At 42.4% G+C, this 24,637-nt stretch overlaps 4 protein-coding genes across 4 annotated transcripts in view; 3 read left to right on the forward strand and 1 right to left on the reverse strand.

Annotated features, from left to right (window-relative positions):
* Positions 1 to 1,534: 1,534 nt before the first annotated feature.
* On the forward strand, positions 1,535 to 14,479 carry SS1G_10713 (hypothetical protein; the record flags this gene model as incomplete). The annotated part of the gene is made up of 7 exons (XM_001588216.1): positions 1,535 to 1,582; positions 1,639 to 5,665; positions 5,734 to 9,039; positions 9,090 to 9,698; positions 9,753 to 10,007; positions 10,152 to 14,330; positions 14,385 to 14,479. The coding sequence occupies 7 exons, from the start codon at positions 1,535 to 1,537 to the stop codon at positions 14,477 to 14,479; spliced, it is 12,519 nt and encodes a 4,172-aa protein (XP_001588266.1).
* A 1,169-nt stretch (positions 14,480 to 15,648) lies between these two features.
* Positions 15,649 to 16,570, forward strand: SS1G_10714 (hypothetical protein; the record flags this gene model as incomplete). The annotated part of the gene is made up of 3 exons (XM_001588217.1): positions 15,649 to 15,881; positions 16,035 to 16,156; positions 16,479 to 16,570. 3 exons carry the CDS (start codon positions 15,649 to 15,651, stop codon positions 16,568 to 16,570), a joined length of 447 nt encoding a protein of 148 aa, XP_001588267.1.
* Positions 16,571 to 18,510: 1,940 nt separating this feature from the next.
* SS1G_10715 (hypothetical protein) lies at positions 18,511 to 21,388 on the reverse strand (the record flags this gene model as incomplete). Its single annotated transcript, XM_001588218.1, has 6 exons — positions 18,511 to 19,071; positions 19,163 to 19,191; positions 19,256 to 19,579; positions 19,652 to 20,137; positions 20,239 to 21,205; positions 21,275 to 21,388. 6 exons carry the CDS (start codon positions 21,386 to 21,388, stop codon positions 18,511 to 18,513), a joined length of 2,481 nt encoding a protein of 826 aa, XP_001588268.1.
* A 2,818-nt stretch (positions 21,389 to 24,206) lies between these two features.
* Positions 24,207 to 24,637, forward strand: part of SS1G_10716 (predicted protein) — a gene marked incomplete at both ends in the record, with an annotated part of 1,760 nt that continues 1,329 nt past the window's right edge. The window contains one exon of the mRNA XM_001588219.1: positions 24,207 to 24,320. Within this exon, the coding sequence (XP_001588269.1) occupies positions 24,207 to 24,320 (114 nt within the window). The remainder of the gene's footprint in view (positions 24,321 to 24,637) is intronic.

The following is a 24,637-nucleotide window of genomic DNA, read 5'->3' on the forward strand; positions in this document are numbered from 1 at the left end:
TAGCTACATACAAGTGATCAATCGTGGAAACAGATGCATGTTATACACGTGATAGTGTTGGAATGAGGATCACTGATAAGGAGGCCGACTTGTCTCGAACCATAAACCAGATGCCATAACGTTGCTCATGGCGGTATTGCAGTTATATCACGAATGTTTCGATGTGTGCATATTGTGTATATATTGTGAGCATTGTAAGTAACGTAGATTGATATCTTCCAATGATCAGTGCAACTGCCTAGCCATCTGGAGGAGAACTCGTCGACGTGAAAATGAACAAAATGTTGTCAATATATCGATACAGATGATGGACGAGTATTATCGATATTTCAGATGTATCTTTACCTGGTTATTCACCTGCTAAACTCGGATGCCAAAGCAGAAATGATTCTTGTTGTAAGTCTAATAGCACTATTCTTGATCATGAAGATTATTACAGTCAGTACCTAGCTAGGAACGAGGAATCTTTTCAATGAGAAGTTCCGAGCCTCGTTCACAGACCACAAGGCTGACAGGATATTTGAGACGAGGCTTCGAGAAGACTTTTGACAAGGCTACGATCGGCTGGCTGCCTATTAAACTTTTCGATAAGTGGCAGAAAAAGTGGCAGGTGTGATATGATGACAAGGAATACTTAGTTAGAACTTATTAGTACAGTAGAGCAACAGTTGAATTATCATATCAAATTAATAAAGAATTTATCAATTCATTTTTTTACTGTAACGGTTTCTATCGCTGTACCTACCTCGTACCTATCTCACTCTTACATAATTTCTTCAAAATTGTTTCATTGAATCCAATCAATGCATCAGTAAAAAATCAATTCATGCTCACTACTGACGTAGTTTTGTCTTAAGCGATTACTGTATTAACCTAAGGTAGTAGCTTCAACAGAGAGCTTCATTCAAAATCTCCAACTTTCCTTCCCACCCTACCACCCCAACCCATACATAACACAAACATAAACCCCACCACCACTTAATAACCAAAATCCCAAAATCCTAAACCTTCGTTCCTTTAAGTCCTCAACAGACACGAACACTTACTTTAATCCTACTTAATTCATCTTTCAGTAGTTAGCTGGTCTTCCATCCCAGCGTCATCAGATCGACGAAATTCCCATCTATCGATACGACATAGTATTGAAAGGCGCCTGCACCGTACCTTTCAATATCACGAATTTCGATATCACGAATTTCTCCGTCTGCTTCCTCACATACCTCGAAACAACGCGACTTTGCACGCTTACGACATTCTTTTTATTTGCACTATCACGAAAAGTTTATCTGTGAGCAGGTAATTCAACGTCATTAACTTACTGATTTCGCAGGTTCAGCGCGACGTACATAGTTCCCTCATAAGTCAACTTATTCTCACGGCGCAAACGCACCAAGCGCCACCTACCTCCAGCTGGGGCTGTCAAATCTTGAGACACTTCTTCTTTGTTGAGCTGTCAAGAAAATAGGATTGCTACAGAAGTAGTGGAGGGGGTCGAATTCTTTTTTTCTGCGGTTGTGCCGCGCCCGCCATCATCATGGTCAGAATAACCAAGACGATACAACCCAAGCACCTGGAAACCTTGGTCAGTATTTTTATCTGTTGATTAGCACATATGGTGAGCTGACATCACACATTTAGTCTCCCTTCATCAGCGAATTCGTGAAAACCGCATGCTCCATATCTCTACCCCTCCTTCCGCAACATCTCTCACAATTTCCCACAAGATGGCCTTTCCCCCGTGGCGACCTTTATCATTGGATCTCTCTCTTGAATCGCTTTGATGTGATACTTGAAAGATTTTGCACAACATACAAGCTATCAGATGGCCCTCAAAAAGTAAACTTCGGTCGTGATATGTTGGAGTCTAATGTAGGAGAAGCAGCGGACGATGCGAAGACTCACAATCTGTCCGAGTTGGGCTACGGAGAAGATGGAGATAGACAATTGATTGAAGCGATCTTGAAATTCTCAAAGATGCTTTTGGAAAATTGTGGCAATCGCAGTATTTACTCCAGCAGTCCGCATCTAGGGAGTTTACTCAATACGACGTCTTTGTCATTACTTGAGAACACTCTTCTTGTCACATCTCAATTGGCTCAGAGATATAACTCTGCTATGAAGCGTGTTGGATCTGCTAGGAGTAGCAAGCATCTTTTGGCAGAGCATTACAATATCGATCTTAACAGAGTTCTTCAGTTAGCACTGCCTTTTAGCAAGACTATCACCACGCCGCCAGACTCGGCACAATCCACCACGACACCTAATCCCACAACTCCCGGGGCTAAAGGCAAGGAGAAGGACAAGGCTTATTTCAACCTTCCAATAAGCCACAAGAGTTCAACCACCATTGTTTATGCAAATGATCTCGTTTCAATATACAAAGGGGGATCAGGGGTCAGCACAAATACCAAAAGCCCTCGAAGAGGTTCTGATAATACTGCATCACCTGTATCGCAGACGAGCTGGGATGAGTGGGGAGACGTCAGGATGACCTATTATCCGAAAACCAAACCAGAAACCGAGTCAGCCAGCAATGCATCGAAACCAGCCGATGTCATTACTACCCCTGTCCCACCTGTTACTCCAACGCCGGTTCGCAGATCATCCAATCTTGGCCCGAACGCCCACCGTCCGAATCGTTCTTCTACAACCGAAGAGGCATCTCCAACTTTGGCACGTACCCCAACAATGCCTGCGGATGACGCGCAACGACAGAATGCCAAAACCATAGAAATATCTTCGGCAAAGCTCCGATCCACAGATATCTATTCTTTAATGGATGAGTATGGTTTGGATCTTCCCCAGGATCTGCAGTACGAGCTGTTTACGAAGATTCGAATTGCGAAAGCTCTCATATCTTCATTAGAGACACGACAACAGGCTCTGGCGATTAGAATGCTTGCTGTCGCGAACATGGCTAATGTCTATGCTGAACCCTTATTCCTTGAAAACATTATGAAACAGGATGGTGACGAGCCAAAGCGTTTACAATTTATCTATCAAGTTGCTGATTTGGTGCACCCGCCCGCAGAAGGTGATATCGCCGTCTCTATATACATGCAGACGCTGGCATTTTCAACCCTTGAAGCCATCGCCGGAATTTCAACAAAATTTCAAGACGTCTGCAAGGCCTTGAATACTACCATCAACCATGGGGTTATGTTGTACGTTATCCGTAAAGCTGTCGCAGAGATGGCCGTAGAGGACCTTGGTGATAAGTTGACAGACAAGGATCAGTGGCGAAACGCTTTATTCTCACTCATGACTAGTCTCTGTCAGTATCCCCGTACAGCAGAGGGCCTTGTCACAGCTGGTTTAATACCCATCATGATTGAAATTCTCGGATTACGCACTTCTATTGCCCAGCGCTACCAACCAAAGACTTTGTCATTTTTGGACAATGTAGTATATAGTGCTCGTGAAGCCTTTCAGATACTGGTCAATGCAAATGGTCTCGATCGTGTCTCAGATTTAATCGTTCACGAGACGACCGCTGCTTCGACCATGGCAGAATCTGGTAATGGGATGCCAATCGAACATCGTTCGCCATCCACTGACTATGAGATTCCTTTCTATCAACAACAAGTCTTGAAATGGCTGTTCAAATTTATTCACCATATGATGTCTTCAGCAAATAGTTACGGCGGCAACTTTGACCGCATTTTGCGGAATCTCATTGACTCTTCACAACTCCTTGGTAGTTTACGCCAGATTATTGGAAACGCTCGCTGTTTTGGCTCCATTGTTTGGACCAACGCCGTTGGTATATTGAACGGTTTCATCAATAACGAGCCCACGAGTTTTGCAATCATTGCAGAAGCTGGCTTGAGCAAAGGATTTCTCGAGGCTGTCACTGGGAGACCAATCCAGATGCTACCACCTTCTGGAGCAAAAAAGAGGCGTGGTTCCGCACATCTAGCAATTGAAGGTCCAGACGGGGATATCTCGACAGCATCATCTGACGAAGAATCTGATGATGAGCCATTTTTTGAGGTAGATACCACCCCACATCCACCAACATTGGCGATGCTTCAAGCTCTCCGCGAAGGGCCACTTGCTCGTGGCATCTTACCAACTCAAGAAACCATTAATATTGTACCGCAAGCATTTAGTGCGCTCTGCTTGAACAGCGCTGGTATGAGGATGTTTCGAGCCTCCCGTGCTCTGGAATCGTTCTTTGAGATATTTGAGAGCCCCGAGCATGTCAAATGTATGGAGTCAAGTGGTGAATTGCCATCTAGCCTAGGCGGTACTTTCGATGAATTGGCACGACATCACCCACCTCTTAAGGGTGCAATTATCAACGCTATCCTTGATATGGTCGTCCGAGTGGGTTATCTATGCAAGATTAAGGCTGAGAAAGATAGAGCAGGTGTTAAGTTGTGGGAACACGATTCCACTGGCAATGTCGTCCCTATCGGTTCCTCCTCAAGCAGCCCTTCGGATGTAAAGGGAAAAGGCAAGGCAGACGATAATGGTAGTGATGTTGAAATGCGCGATGCTGATGAAGCAGTACCCGCTCCAGTAGCACCCAAAGACTCCGACACTTCCATGACGGCGTACATAACCTCAGTCGCTTCTTTTCTTGCGACTGTTTTAAACAACTCTTCCGTCCGTACCGAGTTCTGTGCCAGAGGTGGCATTGAGTATGTGCTTGATCTCGCCGAGTCTCAAAGTTTACCAGCCAACTTCGGAGATGGCATATCTGGACGAAATCTGCAAAATGTTATCGCTCTTCTCGCCGAGCAAAAACCATATCTCGTGATCCCATCACTTTTGAAGCGAGCTCAGGCTGCCGCAGATGTTCTCCAACCATTTGCCACACACAACTTCAGCACATCTTTCTTTGCTCCGTTTGTAGACACACAAAGCCATGATCAAGCCGACAAGGAGATATTGGCACAAGGCACTGCTTTTGCGAAAGCTTTTGTCAATGTCCAATCCTTGGTATCTAATTTGACAGCTTCTATACAAGGATCTCCATACAGTCACAGAAACACTCCGTCTGGCTTCAATTCTATGAATTTCGCTGACCACTACAACCGCTTAATTCAAACCCTAGGTCCCCTCTTAGGTGCATCTATCAAAGAGGAAATTCTGTTGCAGACGTTTGTTCCCAAGAGCTGGCAACAAATATCCCCAGCACGAATTAAGGACAGCGTATTGAAGGATGTGTTTCCAGGAGCTGTCATCACTGAGCCATCCCATACTGCTGTTAACGCGCTAGCACCAGGTGTCGAACCCGACTCTCTATCTTCAGCTGCTGGTGTAACAGGCGCTGTAGCATTACAAGCAGACGCTGTAGAAGCCAATCCTGTTCCAGATATATCGGCCAAGCCATCAAGTCAGTTGACTCAGAATCCTACGGAACTTGAGACCCCTGGAGCTTTGAGGAACTCTGCTCAATATCGGAACTATCAAACGTTCCGTTACCTCCTCGGCAAGACGACTCGGGTTATTAGTCCCTTCTTCCAGAATGTTGGCAAGATACTGCTCAGCAAGCGTAACCCTGATCCATACTACAGACAAAACCATACCACTATCGCTGAAGCTTTGTCTGAATCTATTCTCAACCAATTGGCTCGCCCCGGCGATGACAACAGTACGGAAACTTATTCATATTGGATCGAGTTGTTACATGTACTCAAGGATATGTTAATTGATTGTAAGAATAACTCCTTTGATTAATTTCGCATGATTGAAACTGATGTTTTCTAGCTTCTCGTCATACAGATCGCCAAATTCAAACCATCAGTATCGTCTTGCAAGCTTTCAAGGAACGTTCCGGCTTCACCACTTTGAATCGCATCCTTGAAGCTTTTACCTCCGAAATCCGTGCGCCAAGTGGCCTGTCGCCCGAGCAGCAGGAGGAGAAGACACCCGAAAAGCCCGTGAAGCATGGATTGGCGGCTATCGGCGCCAAACAGATCATTTCTATGTACTCGATCCTCGCCAATTCCAAGCATGTAATTGAAGTTCCACAGACCTTAGCTATGATGCCTCGCAATGAACGAGACCGAGACCGTACCCGGCTTGACTCTTTCACTCCTGGCCAGTTCATGGTGGAGCTTCGCATGGCAATCTTACCTACTGTCCGAAGTTTGTGGGAGTCTGATTTGATTGAAAAGGCTCCGAGCCAGATATCAGAGGTTCTCATTGAAGTAATTCGTACTATAGCCTCCACGGAAGGTGAAGGTGGAGCTATCAGGAGAACTGAAAACCAACCTACCAGACAAACAAAACCTCCCCGAAAGGCTTTCAAAATTAACTCTGATAACGTCAACGCGCTTAAAGACCAAGGCTATGATGAGGATTTAGCCAAGGAGGCTTTGTATCGTTGCAACAATCATCTTGCTACGTCAACTGACTATTGCAAGGAACAGAAGAGAGAAAGAAGTCGTGGGCGCTGCCCAATTCCCGAGGATGATATTGAGGTTGCTCCCGAGCCTAGTGGTAATTCTAGACCTTCAAGTGGATCTACCGGATCAGCAAGCCCAAGTGAGCAACCCGCGGCTATCAGTTCTGCACATCCAGATGTAACAGCGATCATTAATTCCCTTCAAACAGTTGCTACAGTTCCGGCATCAGGCCAATTAGTTCCACCTGAATCAGCCGATGACCCATTTACGCCCCAGGGGTTTAATCGCATGATGAACCAACTCGCTCCTGGTTATGATAATAGAAGCCAAGATACATCGAATAGCGCCGGACCTAGCGCCCCTCGTGAAAGTCCTTCACTGAAGCCTACACAATCCATCAAGGCTGAGGAGCCCGCTGTCAAGCAGGTCACCGTTGACGACTTGAATGATGAGCGCAAGCTCATTCGAGAAAATTTGATTGATAAGTGCTTGGATGTCATCAATGCTCATGGCGATGTCACATTTGAGATATCCGATTTGATTACTACTGTGGTCAATAAATCTCCTGATCATTCTGGATTGAGGAAGATTGTCGCCGAAACACTTGTTGTCGCCCTTATGTCTTTCGCTGGTGCAGAAGATGTTCGCACTGATGGAAATAAGATCGCGGCCTATGCTCATTTACTGGCGTTAATGTTACGTGAAAAGCAGTTCTACGCCGCTGCAGTTGGAGAGCTCAAGGAAAATCTCTCCACATTGCTCACTTTTGTCAAGCTATCTCCTTCACATTCCGCCGAGGAACCATCGCCATGGATTGCACAGATCCTTCTCATTGTTGAGATGCTATTGAGTGAAGATGCTAAACCAAGAAAGGCTAAGTGGACACCACCAAAAGATGAGAATGAAAAGGCTGAGGCACCTGTCATTGAGCATGTAGAGCTTGCCGTATCTGAAGAGGAAAGATCTCAACTTTTAGAGTCAATTCTAGACATCCTTCCACGAATTGGAAAAGAAGAATCGCTCGCACTTGCTGTACTTCGAATCCTTGTCATATTAACACGTACTCGCTCAATTGCGCAAGCCATGGGCGAGAAAAAAAATATACAGCGATTGTTTGTAATGGCGAAGCAGCTCGCTGGTGCTAGTTCGACTCGCATTCATAGCCCCCTTTTGCTAATTCTCAGACATATTGTTGAGGATGACGAAACCATCAAACAAATTATGCGATCGGATATCAAGGCCTTCTTTGATCACAACGTTCGACCCCAGCGATCCCCTATTGATCTTCAGCTCTATTTAAGAGGGTTGCAACACGTCGCCAATCGTGCCCCGGCACTCTTTGTTCAAGTAAGCAACGAAATGGTAAAGTTTACGGGATGGCCATTATCGCCTGACCCCACAAGTCGTGCACCCTCCTTAGTCCTCAAGGGTGACTCTCCAAGTGAAAACACTCCCTCTCTCAAGAATGCTGAAGATACTGTTCAGCCGACAGTGCAAGCCACGGAGGATCTAAGTCTTCAAGATCTCAAACCATCTACTGAGGCTATTGATACTGATATGCCGGATGTTGGAAAGACAGCTTCCTTAGAGCATAAAACACCCGTAGTCGAGAACCCGGATGGTGTTATTCACTTCCTACTTTGTGAGCTCTTGAACTACAAAGATGTGGAAGATAAGGATCGTCCAACCACCAGCAGTACCGAGAAGGCTACCTCCTCCATTGGGGATGTGTCAATGATCGGTGCACCGTCCGTGCCTGATTCACCTGCACTCAAAGACAGCCAGTCTATCCAGGAACCCACGAAACAGGAATTCAAGGCCGACGAACATCCTATATATATCTATCGATGCTTTCTACTGCAGTGTCTCACTGAACTGTTGTCCTCTTACAATAGAACTAAAATCGAGTTCATCAATTTTAAGCGTAGTGCTCCTCCTCAAGCAATGACTCCGTCTAAACCCCGATCCAGTGTGCTTCATTATCTCCTCGCCGACCTCTTGCCAATTGGAACATTGGATTATGCAGAAAATACGGCCATTCGCAAGAAGCTCACCACTTCGCACTGGGCCGACTCTGTCATCACTGCTTTGTTGAACAAGACTGGAGAACAGATCCTTGACAAGTCTCGAGAACAAAGCGATGGAGAAGACGAACCTGATCTCTTGTTCGTTCGACGTTTTGTCCTAGAAAATATTCTCAAGGCCTACAAAGACGCAAGCGCTTCTACTGAAACCCTCGAGGTTAAATATGCTAGGATGCTTTCACTTGCTGATCTCATGATGCATATCATGACTGGAAAGGATAATCTAGGAACTGCGGATACATCTGTTAGTAAGAGATCGCAGATGCAGCTTAAGCGCATTATGTTTGAAAAGGGATACATTGCAGCCTTGACTGCTTCGGTCGCAGATATAGATCTCAACTTTCCCGGTGCAAAGCGAGCTGTCAAATATATTTTGCGACCTCTCAAGCAGCTTACTCATCATGCCATCTATCTTAGCGAAAACTCACTTATATCCTCTCCTCCAGGACAAGCTGACGAAGACGATATTGAGTCTGCTACTTCAGTGTCAGATCTAGAAGATGAGCGAGAAGAGACCCCTGATCTATTCCGAAACTCGACTTTAGGCATGTTCGAGCAAGGGGATGAGAATGATACATCATCTGATTCCGAAGATGGTAAGGTGTACCCGGTGTCATACTTTTTATTTAATAGCTAACCTTTGTAGATGATGAGGATATGTACGAAGGCGAATATGACGACGGTATGGAGTATGAAGAAGAAATGGAACCAGATGACGAGGAGAACGTTAGTGATGAAGATGACGATGATGACGGCATGGGTCCCATCGAAGGTCTTTCTGGCGATCATGGTGTTGATGTCGAAGTCATCATGGAGGATGAAGAAGATGATGACGAAGACGATGATAGCGAAGATGAAGATGATGATGATGACGAGCACGGTTCCGAGGAAATGGAGGATGATGATGCTCGTATCGAAATTCTTGACGAGGCCGGAAATGTCCAAGAGCTCGCCGAAGACGAAGATCTTGATGATTGGGAAAGCGATAATGACGAAGAAATGGAGGAAGATGATGAAGAGGAATATGAGGAAGGTTATGAGGGACCAGGAGAGGACAACGAACAGGCACATGTTCACGCTCATTCTATGGGTGATATGGGTCCTATTGGCAATCTTGTCCGCGTCCTCGCCGGTGCTGGTGATGAGGAAGATGCCGTTGAAATGCTTCAACGCCTGGAAGAAGAAGGTGTTGGTGACCCTGAAGATGACGAAGAAGAACCTTTGGGTGAATACATGGAGGAAATTGAAGAGGAAGGTATGTATTATGTTTCTCTTTCACTTTAGAAGCACTTTCTAACCTTCACTGCAGAAGATGAGGATGATGAAGATGATGTGGACGAAGAAATGCTCTTTGAGCACGCATATCCAGGTCAGTCTAATATCAGACCAAGCTCTACGGTCCGACTAATAGATCAAGCGGACGGCCCCGGTCCTATCTTTGGTTGGGAGGGAGATGTTGAGCCTCCAATGGTCATCAGCAACCGTGGACATCAAGGCCGACATCGTCATGCATTCCCCAGTCCCTTTCCATTCCTTCCCGGAGGTTCGCGCGACCCACTTGGTGGTAGGTTGTCTCAACTCTCAGAACTTGAAGCTACGAGAAGATATGAAGAGTTTACAGAAGGACGCATCCGGGCGACAGAATCTACGATTCTGGGGCGAACTATGAATGATCAAACCAGACAGAATAGAACTGATAGAATTTTAGTTCCAGATTTCCGTTATAGAGCACACAGATCCGGCGCTCCACCTCCATATTCCACGGACGACGGCACGAATCCTTTACTTCAACGCAATGGCCCAAGTGGTTCAAACCGACCTGGCCATCGAGGACCTCAAATAGGCAGCTGGATCCAAGCACCGGGACCAGGCGCCTTGATAGACATGAGTAGTGTTCTTGGTGGACGTGCCTTTGGTGATAGCCCTGAACAAATCCTTGATATGATCAGATCCTTACGTATCCCAGGATCGATGGTTCGTAATGGACAAGCTTTACAGTTTCACATTACCGCTGGTCCTGGTCAGTTGCCTAGGGAACTTGAAGCGATGTTTGGCACTCGTCGTCCTCGTACTGATAACCATCGTGATACGAGCGAGCCTGGAAGCGCTACATCTTTCACCACTCAGTGTACAGCTGCGCGATGGTCAGAAGAGTCGAAGTTACTCTTTGGACCGAGTAATGTTGAGGTCGCCCAAGAGCTCAAAAACGAAATAATGGCAGGACTTGTACCTCCTGCTATTGAAGCTGACAAAGCTATCAAAGCAGCTGAAATGGAGCGAATCCGCGCGCTGGAAGAAGAAAAGAAAAAGCGACTCGAAGCAGAAAAATTGGCTAGGGAAGCCAAGGAGGCAGAGGAGAAGGCAGCTAGAGAGAAGAAAGAGGCCGAAGAGAAAGAAGCCGCCGAAAGAGCTGCAGCTGAGCTTGCGGCTACTCAAAGTGCCGAGGTTGATGAACAAACCGGGGAGTCTATCGAGGCTAATAATGCTAACGCAGCCGATGCCATGGAGGGTGTTCAGAGCGAAGCACCAGAAGCAGCTACGAATGCGGAAACACAGGGAGCGGAAGCTCCAGCTGCTGATCGTCCTAGAGTCATGACTGTGATTCGCGGCAATCCATTTGATATTACAGATTTAGGCATTGACGCAGAGTTTCTTGCGGAACTTCCAGATGAAATCCGTGAGGAGGTCATCATGGCTGCCGTTGCCGAACGACGTCAACAGGCTACTGCCACCGGCTCACAACCAACCGACATTGACCAGGAATTCCTTGATGCCCTTCCAGATGATATTCGAGAAGAAATCATGCAACAAGAGGCACAAGAACGCCGTCGTCGTGAACGTAACGAACGACGAGAAGCAGCCGCTGCTGCAGGCGGAGGTCCGCCAAATGGGGACATGGACCTTCCAAGCATTCTTGCCACCTTTTCACCAGCTCTCAGGCAGGAAGTTTTGATGGATGGTGACGAAGATTTTATGGCATCTTTACCTCCAGATCTCGCTGCTCAAGCACGTCAACTACGCAGAGGTCAACCGGATCATCCTGGTCATTCTGGAAGAGCACCTGTTGGTGTTATTCGCCGCCCTGCTCCTGGCGAGGAAATTCGAGGTGCTCCTCAGCAGCCAAGAGCTCGTCGGGCAATTGTTCAGATGTTGGACAAACAAGGTGTAGCAACACTCCTACGTTTGATGTTCATTTTCCAACACAGCAGTTTCCGAAGTACACTCAATTCAGTCTTGCAGAATGTCGCATTGAACAAGCACAACCGCGCCGAGCTTATCAGCACCCTTCTTCATATTCTTCAGGATGGCAGTGCCGACATGACCGCAATTGAGCGAAGTTTCTCTTATTTGTCAGTCAGAGCTAAGCAACCTAAAGAAAAGGATCCGAAGACACCAACACAAACTCTTCGAAGAACACTCACTGGTCTCGGCTCCCTTGCGCAGACAAATTCTGAGGCATCGCCACTCATGGTAGTCCAGCAATGTTTGACAGCCTTGGTCTATCTTGCTCAGACTAATTTGCATGTTGCCTCTTTCTTCCTAACCGAGCATGAGCCATCTGGCGGACTTAAGCGTAGTCTCAGTCGCAAAGGAAAGGGGAAGGACAGTAAGGCACCAAGATATGCACTTAACTCTTTGCTCAGTCTTCTAGATCGCGACCTCATCATGGAGAGCGCAACTATCATGGAACAGCTTTCACTCTTACTTAATATTGTCACTAGTCCACTCATTGCGCTAGAGCGAAAACAAAAGGAGGCCATTGAAGAAGCAGAAAGAGCCAAAGCGGCTGCGCCTGCAAATGAAACAGCGGAGGCCACTGGTTCTACCGACGTACCTAATACTGAAAATGTTACCACCGGTGAAAGCACGTCTACCGAACAGGCACAAGCGTCCCCAGAGACTGCCGCCCCTGCGGAAAATCCGCATGCTGGTTCGACTTCTACTCTAGCACTTTCAACGCTTGTCATTCCAACAAACGCTGATAGTGGTGATGCCTCCGCCGTTCCAGAAACTGATTCCTCTAAGCCCGCGGATGCCTCTAAACAAGAACAGAAGAAAATCCATGTCTTTACCCCTCCAGTCGTTCCAGAACATAATCTCCGACTGGTAACAAACATTTTCTGCTGTGAGTGCAACTCTAAGACCTTCCGGGAGACAATATCAACCATCAAGAATCTTTCCACAATACCTGGGGCGAAAACTATTTTCGGAAAAGAACTTATTGCCAAGGCTCGGGCATTGGGAGAAGTTATCTTGGTAGACCTTCAAGACCTTCTTCCTCAGATTCAAAAAGCTAGAACTGGTACGGAGATCCAAGGTGTCGCATTAGCAAAGTTTTCGCCACCGGCGTCCGATCAGCACAAACTTCTACGTGTTCTCACTGCTCTAGATCATCTGTTCGATCCCAAGCGTGAAAAGAAGGACGATGCCGCCAGTGAAGAGGACTCCTCTGAGATTGTTGAAAAGCAAGATCTTTTGTCTAGCCTCTATGAGAATTCCACCTTTGGTCCAATGTGGGATAAGCTAAGTGCTTGTCTCAGTACAATTAGGCAACAAGACCACATGCTTAGTGTCGCCACTATTCTTTTACCCCTGATTGAATCCCTCATGGTCGTTTGCAAGAATACCACCTTGAAGGACGCACCCCTCACTCGAGCTGCGAAGAACAAGGAAATGGTTCTTGCCAGTCCCGTTCCAGAGTCGCGGATGGAGAACTTGTTCTTCTCGTTTACCGAAGAGCATCGAAAGATTCTCAACGACCTCGTCCGACATACACCTAAGCTCATGTCTGGTACATTCTCCCTCTTAGTAAAGAATCCCAAGGTTCTTGAGTTCGATAACAAGCGCAACTACTTCAGCCGCAGCATCCACAGCCGCAGTCAAGGTTCTCGTGCAGTTCCTCCCCTACAGCTATCTGTTCGCCGAGAGCAAGTATTCCATGACTCTTTCAAATCTCTCTACTTCCAAACCCCAGATCAGATGAAATATGGCAAGCTAAGCATTCGTTTCCATGGGGAAGAGGGAGTTGATGCAGGTGGAGTTACTCGTGAATGGTTCCAAGTTCTCTCTAGGCAAATGTTCGACCCTGGCTATGCTCTTTTCATTCCCGTATCTTCTGACCGTACTACTTTCCACCCCAACCAGTTGAGTAGTATCAATGAAGAGCATCTCATGTTTTTCAAGTTTATTGGTCGTATCATAGGAAAAGCACTTTATGAAGGTCGTGTTCTCGACTGTCATTTCAGCAGAGCAGTTTACAAGCGCATCTTAGGCAAAGCTGTTTCAGTAAAAGACATGGAATCTTTGGATCCAGACTATTATAAATCTCTCATATGGATGCTTGAGAACGATATCACGGATATCATCACCGAAACCTTCTCCGTTGATAATGACAAGTTTGGCGTTGTTGAGACCATTGACTTCATTGAAAATGGACGCAATGTTGCTGTTACAGAGGAGAACAAGCACGAGTATGTGAGATTGATGGTTGAATGGAAACTTACAGGATCTGTCAAGGCACAGCTTGATGAGTTCTTGAAGGGCTTCCATGATATTATCCCGGCTGAACTGGTCTCGATTTTTAATGAGCAGGAATTGGAATTGCTAATCTCTGGACTACCTGAAATTGACGTTGATGACTGGAAGAGCAACACCGAATACCACAATTACTCAGCATCATCTCCACAAATCCAATGGTTCTGGCGTGCTGTTCGCTCGTACGACAAAGAAGAACGAGCCAAGTTGTTGCAATTCGTCACGGGAACCAGTAAGGTACCTCTCAATGGCTTCAAAGAGCTCGAGGGTATGAATGGCTTTAGCAGATTCAACATTCACCGCGACTATGGCAACAAAGAGCGACTACCATCTTCTCACACTTGCTTCAACCGTAAGTTACGCTGTCTAATTCAAATACGTGCTCCTATGCTAACTAAATACATAGAACTCGACCTTCCAGAATATGAAAGTTATGAAACCCTGCGTGCTCAAGTCCTTACGGCCATTACAGCAGGTAGTGAATATTTCGGCTTTGCATAAAGAACAACTACAATATGAGACATTTTTTCCTTTTCATTATGATATCATGCATGGCAGGCTTTTGATCAGCATTTGACGGCGTCGAGCTTTCTTTTTTTGATGATATGTATGGGGACAAGGCGGTCTTCTTTTAACCAAAGTGATTGGTCTTTCCGAGGATGGGTTTGCTTTTTTGTGGTTTGGAGGATATGAAATTAGGCAATATTAGGTAGATAACTAGGGCGATGGATGGCAATATTTGGTCTGGGATTTCCTGAGAATGATACCTTTAAAACGAAGTGCAGGTCGTTTGTAGGGTGAATTCCTAAGAGAGAAGGACTAGATAGATGGCTCATCAGAACAAAACTTTCATAGTTGGCCAAAATGGATGTAAAATTAGATAGCTTTAATTTAGCATTCTAAATCATTATAAGATACTGTGTCTAATTCCCTATGTCTAAACCCGCGAGTTGTGATAATAATTGATACACTTGAGGTGTAGATTTTCGTTACAAGGTTAAGAGCGTTGTAGAATATGGTGATCTATCATTCCGTGAACGTAAATACTTTCCTAAGAGCTCCAATTTACGTACTCGCTTAATTCAAACTACTCATACTCATGAATTCTGTATTGCATGCATATGGCCACCCGGGAAGAGAAGTCACTATACATAACCTACGCCCTGATAGCAATAGCAATAGCACGTTTGTTCTTTTTGCGAGTGATTGGATCTCCCAACTATCGACTGGATACGCCTCCTGCAATCCACAACGTATTCCACTAGAGACTCTTACCCCTAAGTGGTCACCAAATGCTTCCTGTACAGATATACAAATACTTCCTGAAACGATCCAAATATTGAAGAACAATATATATAGGAAATACAGATATTTCGAATTCGGCTAAAGTGAGACTATAATCACTTTGAATATTAATTGTTTTTTTAATTATCTCCAATCATTGATTATCTTTAATCATTAATTCAATTATAAATTATTTGATAATTATTTTTTTCTCTTTTAAAATCATTCACTTTATTATCATATCACAAAAATATTTTGATTATGTAATAAAGTAGATTATTTTAAATAACGTGGTTTATCAGCGAGCGGGCCATATCAGCGAGCGGGCCACTTTTACCTCAATTTATATCTTTCAATTTCAATACGCGATTTATCAACAATATATTATGGAATCGAATAATCAAAAAGGTCGAATACTTTTAGCTATCGAAGCTATCAATAAAGAGCAAAAATTAAGTATTCGAAAGATTGCTAAACTATATAATATCCCGCGTATAAAGATTCAGCGCAGAATGGACAGTACTACCCCTCGTATCGAATCTCGAGCAAATAGTTATAATTTGATCAAATTAGAAGAGGAAGTGCTTATCCAATATATAATCGATATAGATAAAAGAGGGTTTGTATCTAAATTAAGTGATATAGAAGATATAGCGAATTATATCCTTGAATTACGGAGTGCGAAGAAGATTGGAAAGCTCTGGGCTCATCGCTTTGTTAAATGATATTCAGAATTAAAGATATGTTTTAATTGCATTTATGATTTTTAAAGAGCTCTTTGCAAAGATCCCAAGTTTATTGAAGAGTGGTTTGGATTGGTATCGAATATACAGGCGAAATATGATATTGTCGATTCCGATTTCTACAATTTCGACGAAATCGGCTTCATAATAGGTATAATATATTTTGGAATAGTTGTAACTAGTGTTAAACGAAATGGCAGAAGCAAGGCAATACAATCAGGCAATCGAGAGTAGGCTACGGCAATTATATATGGCAATGGAGAGAGTGAAACTATACCTCTATTTCTGATAGTTCAAGAACAAGTTCATCTTTCCAATTGATATACCGAAACCGATTTTCCTGCAGATTGGACTATTAAACCTACTTTTAATAGATGGACAAATAATGAAACAGGGTTAGAATGATTAAAGCATTTCGATAAATATATTGTTCGTCAAAGGAAGGGCAAATATCGAATGCTAATATTGGATAGGCACGAAAGCTATGAATCAATACCTTTTCAATCATATTGCAAATCAAATGATATTATGTATCTCAAATTACTATCATATTCAAGTCATTTAACTTAATCACTCGATGTTGGGTGTTTTAATATACTCAAACGTTTATATAGTTATCAAATTGAAGGATTTATTAAAGCTTATATCAATCATATTACCAAGATTGAATTCTTTATAATCTTCAAAGCTGCATATTTACAATCATTTACTATTCAGAATATGAAAGCTGGTTTTCGAGGAGCAGATCTAATACCATTCGATCTTCAATCTATATTCTCAAAATTAGATATTAGGATTTGTACTTCTACCTCTTCATTTACCTTTTTAGAACTTACCAATTCCTAGATCTCTCAAATCCCTTGTAATCCAATTGAGACTCTCTTATAATCAACTTTAATAAAAGCTCAAATAACTTATTATCAATCAAGCTCTTCTATATCTATATTTGAGATTATACAAGTTTTAATTGAAGGTACAAAGAGATTAGTATATGAAGTTATAATTTTGAGTGTTGAGAATCATATATTTCGAAGAGCAAATGAGGTATTAAGTAAATGTCGACGTATTAAAAAAATTCAACTATATAATAAAGGAGTACTTACTGGATAAAAAGCTGAAGATATATTATTACAATAAGAGATTGATAATCAGATTCAATGCAACGAGCATCAAAATGAGGGAAATTTTAATAGGGAATCATCTACTAATCGATGCTGTAGTAAATGTGGAAAGACTGGTCATAATTCAAGAACTTGTTAGAATAGTATAATAGATACTAGATTATTAGATTCTTGATAGTTTCAATCAATTGATTTAATTGTTGTTAAATAATATGGGTTTGAAATGATAAATTGAGGTAAAAGTGGCCCGCTCGGTGATATGGCCCGCTCGCTGACAAACCACGTTATACAATTATTTAAAGAAGTTTAATTTTAAAATTGTGACCAAAAGGGTGTTATAGACCAGCAATTGTATTTAACTTAGAATCTACAGGTGAAGAGCACCTGTAGATGGGGATAGCTACTCTATATATACACAAATGAATGGCCTAGCCGCAATAGCTAGGCAAAAAGAAGTCATATTTATTCCTCCAATGATCTTACTTTACCGATAACCATTGATACCTAGTACTTGTCCGGATCTGATCCTCAGGTCACCTAAATCGCATACTAATCTCGAGTAATCGTATCATGTGTGGACATGGTTAATGTACCTGAGGTTTCTTATATAATAAGGGTGGGAGGAAAGCAGGGATTTCCGTCACAAAAATAATAATTTTAATTCAAAATTATCCTTTTAAAAAGTATTTTATATTTACAAAATTGAAATATAATTTGAAGGTATATAAAGAGTATTTTTAATTAAACTTAATCAATTTTAAATATATTTATTCTTCTAAAAGATCAAAAGTAATGAAAAATATTTCTGAAAGTATTTTCTGCTTTTTCAGAGTACGATCTGCAAACTCATTCAGCATTACCTGGTCAAGTTATTGACCAAAGTCAACCACCTGTAATATTAGTTGACGAAACAGAAATTTATGATATTGAACATATAATAGATTGGAATAGAGCTCCCGATAAAGGAAATGGGCAAAATTATTTAGTAAAGTGGGAAGGTTGCGGACGACCAATCTGCGAGCCGAAGTCATCTCCAGAGAATACCATTGCTATGATTGAGTGGAAGAAGAGTCCTAAGGCTAAGACGCAGGGCTGTGGAAACTCTACCAAACGTGAAAGAACTCACCAGAGAGGAGGAAGGGATAATGTGAGGGTAAGAACCCTAGTGGAACTCCGGCTGTGCCTTTGTCAAGTCACGTGACGCTCCGTTACTGTTCTCTTCTAGAGCCTGTGCAGAGCAACACCTACCTTCTTTGATACCATATCGAAAAGCATACTACGAACGTACAGCGTATTTGGATGGAATGAGTCTTATCAAAATTGAGCAACTACCTTACGAACAAATGAATCACATCCACTAATACACACAAATATGCATCATCCATCAAGCATTCCCACCCCCATGATTCAATCTCGCATTTCCTTCCCAGTACAACTCCAAACCCGTCAAACCACTCAGATCCAAACTATTTGCATTCTCAATCTTCACGGTCCACTGTGCAAATGCAGTCGGATCCACATAATCCGCACTATGAATAATGCTATCAAAAGTGTACGGTAATTGCACTGTTCCATCTTTCGCCACCATGTACTTAAATGTTCGCTCTAACGGTTTCATCGTATATCCGTATACGACGTTGTCTTTTACATCGTTGTAAATTCCCGAGGTGGATATTGTAAGGAGGATGGGGGCTTTTGAGGTAACTGAGGAGAAGGATGAAGGAAGGGGTTTGGCGCCGAGGAGAAAAGCTCGCATGCCGAAAACACGGAAGCGCGATCCGCTGGTGAAGGGCCCAGTTATAGGAGGTAGAATAGAACTTGATATAGCTGGAGTGATGGAGGTGGAAGTGGAGGTGGAAGTGACGGAAGGCGAGAAGGTTATGGTGACAGAATGGGAATCAGACTGAAGAGCCGTTACAACGCTGTTGGGGTAGCTGAGTGGGAGCTATAGGGAAAAAATACATGAAAGAGTCAGTGAGTGTCCTTCTGTAGATTGTTCGATTATGGATTTTTTAACCACTGTGAAATTAACTTACCTCAAGAGTTTGAATACCAAGGCTGAAAGCTAGATGTAACAAAAATGGCCAAAGTAAGTTTTGGATGTCAAGTTTCAGCTGGAGTATACTCACGTGTAAAATCACTCGAATAGTTCTCCTTACACGAAGTAACTTCCTGCAAAATCATCTGGGAGTCCTGCTGATACTGAAGCGTAGTTTTCAAGGGATCCAAAGCAATCGAACTATCACTTAAAGTATAGTATTTGTATGCCCATACAGCATCTCTCATATAAACCATGATGCTATTACGAAGCATTGATACTTGATCGTAGAAATAGCCTTGGGCCTCGAGAGCCGCTTCTTCTTCTCCTTGGTAAGTATCATATAGCTGCTGCAGACGTAATTTATTCGCTTGTGTTGCGTGCAATTGGAGCCGGAGCTGGATGTATTCCTGGCCTGAAGAGAATAGAGTCAGCAAATATCCTCGTCATAGTGAGTATCAATCGGTTAAGAAGACAGGATACTCACCAAGCTTAACAGCCTGCGCTCTTGCCTGAACAAGAAGCTTCCCATCGATAGCATGTCGCCTCAGCTCCAACTGGTACGCCCCCGCCCCTCCAATACTTTGCGCAACCGCATAAGCCATCTGCGCATCGCTCTCTAGCATCCAGTCATCCCAGGCAGCCAGACTCAAAATTTCAGCAAGATCTGCGTTAGGCTGATTATCACCAGAGACATCACCTCCCGCGGTATTCAAAACTACTTTTGATGTGTTGTCTGTCCCACGATCAATTTTAATCCGGATATCATTCACCGATGTACTAGTACTTTGGTAAAGCTTGAAGACGGCTTCTGTACTACTTTTGATAGCTTTGATGGTCTGTGGCTTAAGAAATGAGTTTTCTACATTTGCTGCTTTAGTGGCAACTTTTACGGCTGATGCTGCAGCAGCTGGTGCGGCGGCTGCTCCGGCAGGATCTCCGATTGCCAGCTCACCGATCGCCATTGCGAATCCTAGTTAAGAGGAGGTATCCTTTAGCGTAATCCCCGAAGAGTCAATCGGTTGAGTTCGAGAAACAACATATGAAAACATCAAAACGCCAAAATATACATACCAACCACAACTTGAAGAACCTCGACAATTGTGTTAATTGTTTGCTTTATCTTCCATACTTCGATCCCGGCATGAAATTGCCACTGTCTCTTCTGAAGTAGTATCTGGTGAGCTCTCAATGTAGCCTCTGCACTATTCAATATCGCTGTTGCACTATTCCATCTTGCTAATGCGTTATTAACAAGGGTTTGTTGAAGAGCGATGGAATCAACCGTTTGATCTAGCATTGCTTTCCATGCGATTTTTTGATCTGCAATAGCAGTTCCCTTGTCTGAAAATCGATTGTATTGGGTTTCGAATGCAGATGTCGTTGCGATGGCACCATCTAGAACTTGTTTGTACAAGCTTAGTGTCAAGACTGGCGCATAATTCATGTTTGGCCCTGTTAGAACTGAGGCAGTAATCTGCTGACCCAGAGCATGGGCTTGTAGATTAAGGAGTGCGCCTGCCTCTGAAGAATCAGTCGCCCTAGCTACGTGGGATGTTAACGCTAGTGCAAGACTAGGTTGGATCCAGAAGAGAATAGACGCAATTCGGAGTTGAGTGACAAGGCAATTTTTGAACTCAACATCAGACATGGATAAGTCTACATAGCGGTCCAGGTAAGTGAGAGTTGCTTCGCCGTTAATAATATCAATTTGTGCACCAAGATTGCCGGATGATGGAGAGAGGTCAAGTGTGATTGCAGGAGTGGTACTTGAATTGAGTTTGTAGGATATTGGTTGGTCGAATGTGGATCCATATATCATAAACACCGATTCGTCGGTGGTAGCGTGATCGAGAGTTAGAGTAAGAGGTCCGCTTGCCGTCACAGTTCGGCAGACAAGATTGACTACACCATCTTGTGGAATTGTGATAGTTGTGTTTGGCGTAGGAAATGCTAATACATCTGCATAGATATTGGTGAAGCTAGACGTGGATGTGGCAATAGCAGCTGGTGCATCGACATATATGTCTCGGAGTACATACTGTGTGACTCATCGGTAAGTATAGCATCCGGGTACCTTCAAAATACCTAAGGAAAACCAAAAACTCACTTTGCTATCTTTGGCTACAAGGTTTGTTCTTTGAGGTAGGGTTGGTAGTGAGTGGGATTCAGAATAATGCTTCCACCCGGCGGGAGAATTGGGGATGACGTCGTTGGAACTCATGATGAAGATTTGAAAATGAAGGAAAGCTAATCATCGAACTTCAAACCAAGTAGGGTTGAATTCTCTTTGATATAAGGTGAAAAGAGTTCACAATCTTCGTCAATAGACTATTTTCATCCCTGCAGGCTTCCAATACACATATCACTCAATGACTCACTGACTTCAAAGTTCGATATACATATCCCCTAGAATGCAGAAAAGCGATGTCTCACTTGACAGGGATTTTGTTGATCAATTAAAAGACCAGGATCTCTAAATTTTTAAACAAGTTTTAATTTTATTTTATATTTAAAAATTCATTAAATATTAATTTTAAATAAAGATGATATTTTTGATAATATTATATTTTTTCTTTTGAGCACCAATAGCCGATAACAAGGGAACTAATTGTAACGATACTTATTGGGTTTCTTGAGACCAGAAAGAGCATCAGATTGAATTGATTGACTCTCTAGCTAAGCAGTTAAGCTGCGAGTATATATTCAAAAAAAATTGAAGGAATGAGGTTAGGTCATCAGCCTTCGGAATTAAAGTGCTTTGAAATCAAAATATTGAAAGCAAACAAACAGTATACCAAAAAGGAAAGAATGAATTAAAAGTTGAGTTTTGTTTGCTCCTTATATGCATCATGCAATATATATGCATATGCTGCCAAGATCCCAGGAGGTCAACAATACTGTACTGGAGGCAGCGGCTGCCTGAGGTTTCGTCTGGTTGGTAGTTGTAGGTTAAGGCTTTATCACTGGTATTCACTTGGAAGTGAATTCGTTACTAGATCAACTAGAATGTAGGTAACTAATTGATAACTAAGTTGAGCACGAAGCTCCTGTACTATGAAAATAATGAATGTTTATATACTGGTCCTTTCCAGGAGCCTGTAGGAGCCTACGCTCCTGGGGGCACCATCACGTGATCCCTACTTGTCCCACGTGATGGTGAATCGTGACACAAACCTCGTAACAGTTTATAAGATTTTCAATAAATATATAGTTAAAATATTATAAAAATAAGTTTTTTTAAAAAAATTTGATTTAGAATATAATATATTATAAAATATAAAAATGAAATTTGAGATTATTTATTTTGATATTTATTATATAATTTAAATAAATATAATGTTATATAATATATACTATAATTTAGATTTCTAGTTTTTGAAATTATTCTAGCTGAAATAGAAAATTTCAGACGGAATAGGAAGTATAATCGAGATTGTAAAGATTATTTAGATATCTTTCTTTTCTTGAATAGAATAAGAATATTATATAATGACCCGAGATAAATAAAATATAAATCAATTCTATTTTAAAAATTACATTAAAATCATTAGGCTCTGCCAAATCAAGTGATTCTGGCCGTTAAAAAACTACTCTAAAACTATAGAGACTATCAAAAGATAACTAGTTTATTACCTCTATGAATACCTCTACTAGATAGTCTTGGGTCCTGTATTACATGACTCTCTACATGATTCTCTACAATTGTATCACATATTTTTACAGCAGATGCTATGTTGAGTATCATACGGAAGATTGCTAGCGAATTTGCAGGTCCACCTTCCCCTCATCTATACCACATCGGGCGATTTTTCTGCAAGATTCAATAAGAACTGTATCATAAAAAGTACTTCGTGATACCGCACAAACTCAAGTAACCCGAACTGAAATTTTTTATTATCTTTTAAAACAGAAACTTAGTCTAAGAAAGTCTGTATAATATTTGTTTAAATAAAAAAGTCTTATTAATTAAAATAAAGTTTTGAGGGGGGTTTCTTTTGACTCTTTTCTTGAATTATAATAATGGGTTTAAAGTTTTTAAATTTGAAATTCAAAATCAATACATATTAATGTTATCCTAATTTGAAAATTAAAATGATGTTAAATAGAATTTATATTTTAAATTGAAGATAAGTATTTGATAATATTTAATGGATTCAAAATCTCAGTGTTTTGATTGGCCAATAAGACCTCGTTAAGCGATAAAGTTAGTTTTTGACATTCTAGAGAATAAAATAAGGTTTAGGGTATAAATGAATTAACAAGTTGAAATCTCCCCAATTCACTTTATCAATTGTTCTACCCAGAATGGGAAATGATAAATAAGCTTATTCCCAAAAGTAGAAAGTCACATCCGGACTACTTGAGTTTATACATTAACCCCACCTTTACAAAAGCGTAGATCTCGTTTCCCCTCGCTACTCGAGCAGTATCTGCCAACACTTTTAGCCTAGGCCCTTTTTCCTTAGATCCCCTCAGCTGAACCACTTTATATTCAGCCGATGCGTTTAGTCTCCTCCTGTACTCAGCTACATATGTACCCCTCAGTTGTATATGCCCATAGCTTCCTAGCCCTCAGCTCTACCCATGTACCCGGTTACGAACTCTGTTTCATCGGCAATGCATGTCACCCAGATAGATTCGAACTGCCCCTCATCCGCGTCACATTTTCACCACGCATTTTTTGACACCAAACTAAATCAAAAATATGATAGATTGCGGATACTGCTTGTAACATTTGGGGTGTGTTAGAACCCTTAATCCTCAATCATATGATCACATAATACTAAAAACGATGAACATATCTCTCCCTGACGTTACATAGAACCGCAAAAATCCCGCAGAAGGACCTTATTCCGCAGGCTCTAAACCATTGATTGATATGTGACAATACAGGATAAAGTAAATTATAATTGATCACGCATGCTCACATTCATCTCTATCTTTATTACTTTACTGTTCAACTCGGACAAGTCTGCCATATTCGAAACATAGCATACTTCATCAGATCAATTATTGCATTAAGCGTGCAATTTTTCATCATGGCTACTCCAGCTGTCAGTGATAATGCTTTACTTGAACCAAAAGGATTGACCACTCAAGATGGCAAGTATGTCTTGGATCATGCGGGTATCTCCGCCCTCCTTAGATTTGTTGTAAGTCCACATGCAACTTCTCATAATCTCTCTTTAAGGGGCATGCCTATAAAGAAAGGTCAATGCTAACACTCTTTCTGGTCTCATGTGTAGTGGTCTGGGGGTACTTCTTTCCACCACCAAAGATGAATTATCTTGCTTCGCACGGGTGTTGCTTCCAGTCACTACGATCATGTTAAGAAATACATCGACTCCCTTCTCTCCACCTATGCTTCGGGTAGTTTACAACTATTTTCTTGAAGTCAGCATGAAACCATGAACAAATTTGCTGGACTTTCCCGCAGGGCATAAACCCATTGGCTTGATTTTCAAAATAC

This window comes from Sclerotinia sclerotiorum, genomic scaffold, assembly GCF_000146945.2.
Source record: "Sclerotinia sclerotiorum 1980 UF-70 scaffold_16 genomic scaffold, whole genome shotgun sequence".
In the NCBI taxonomy this organism is placed as follows: domain Eukaryota; kingdom Fungi; phylum Ascomycota; class Leotiomycetes; order Helotiales; family Sclerotiniaceae; genus Sclerotinia; species Sclerotinia sclerotiorum.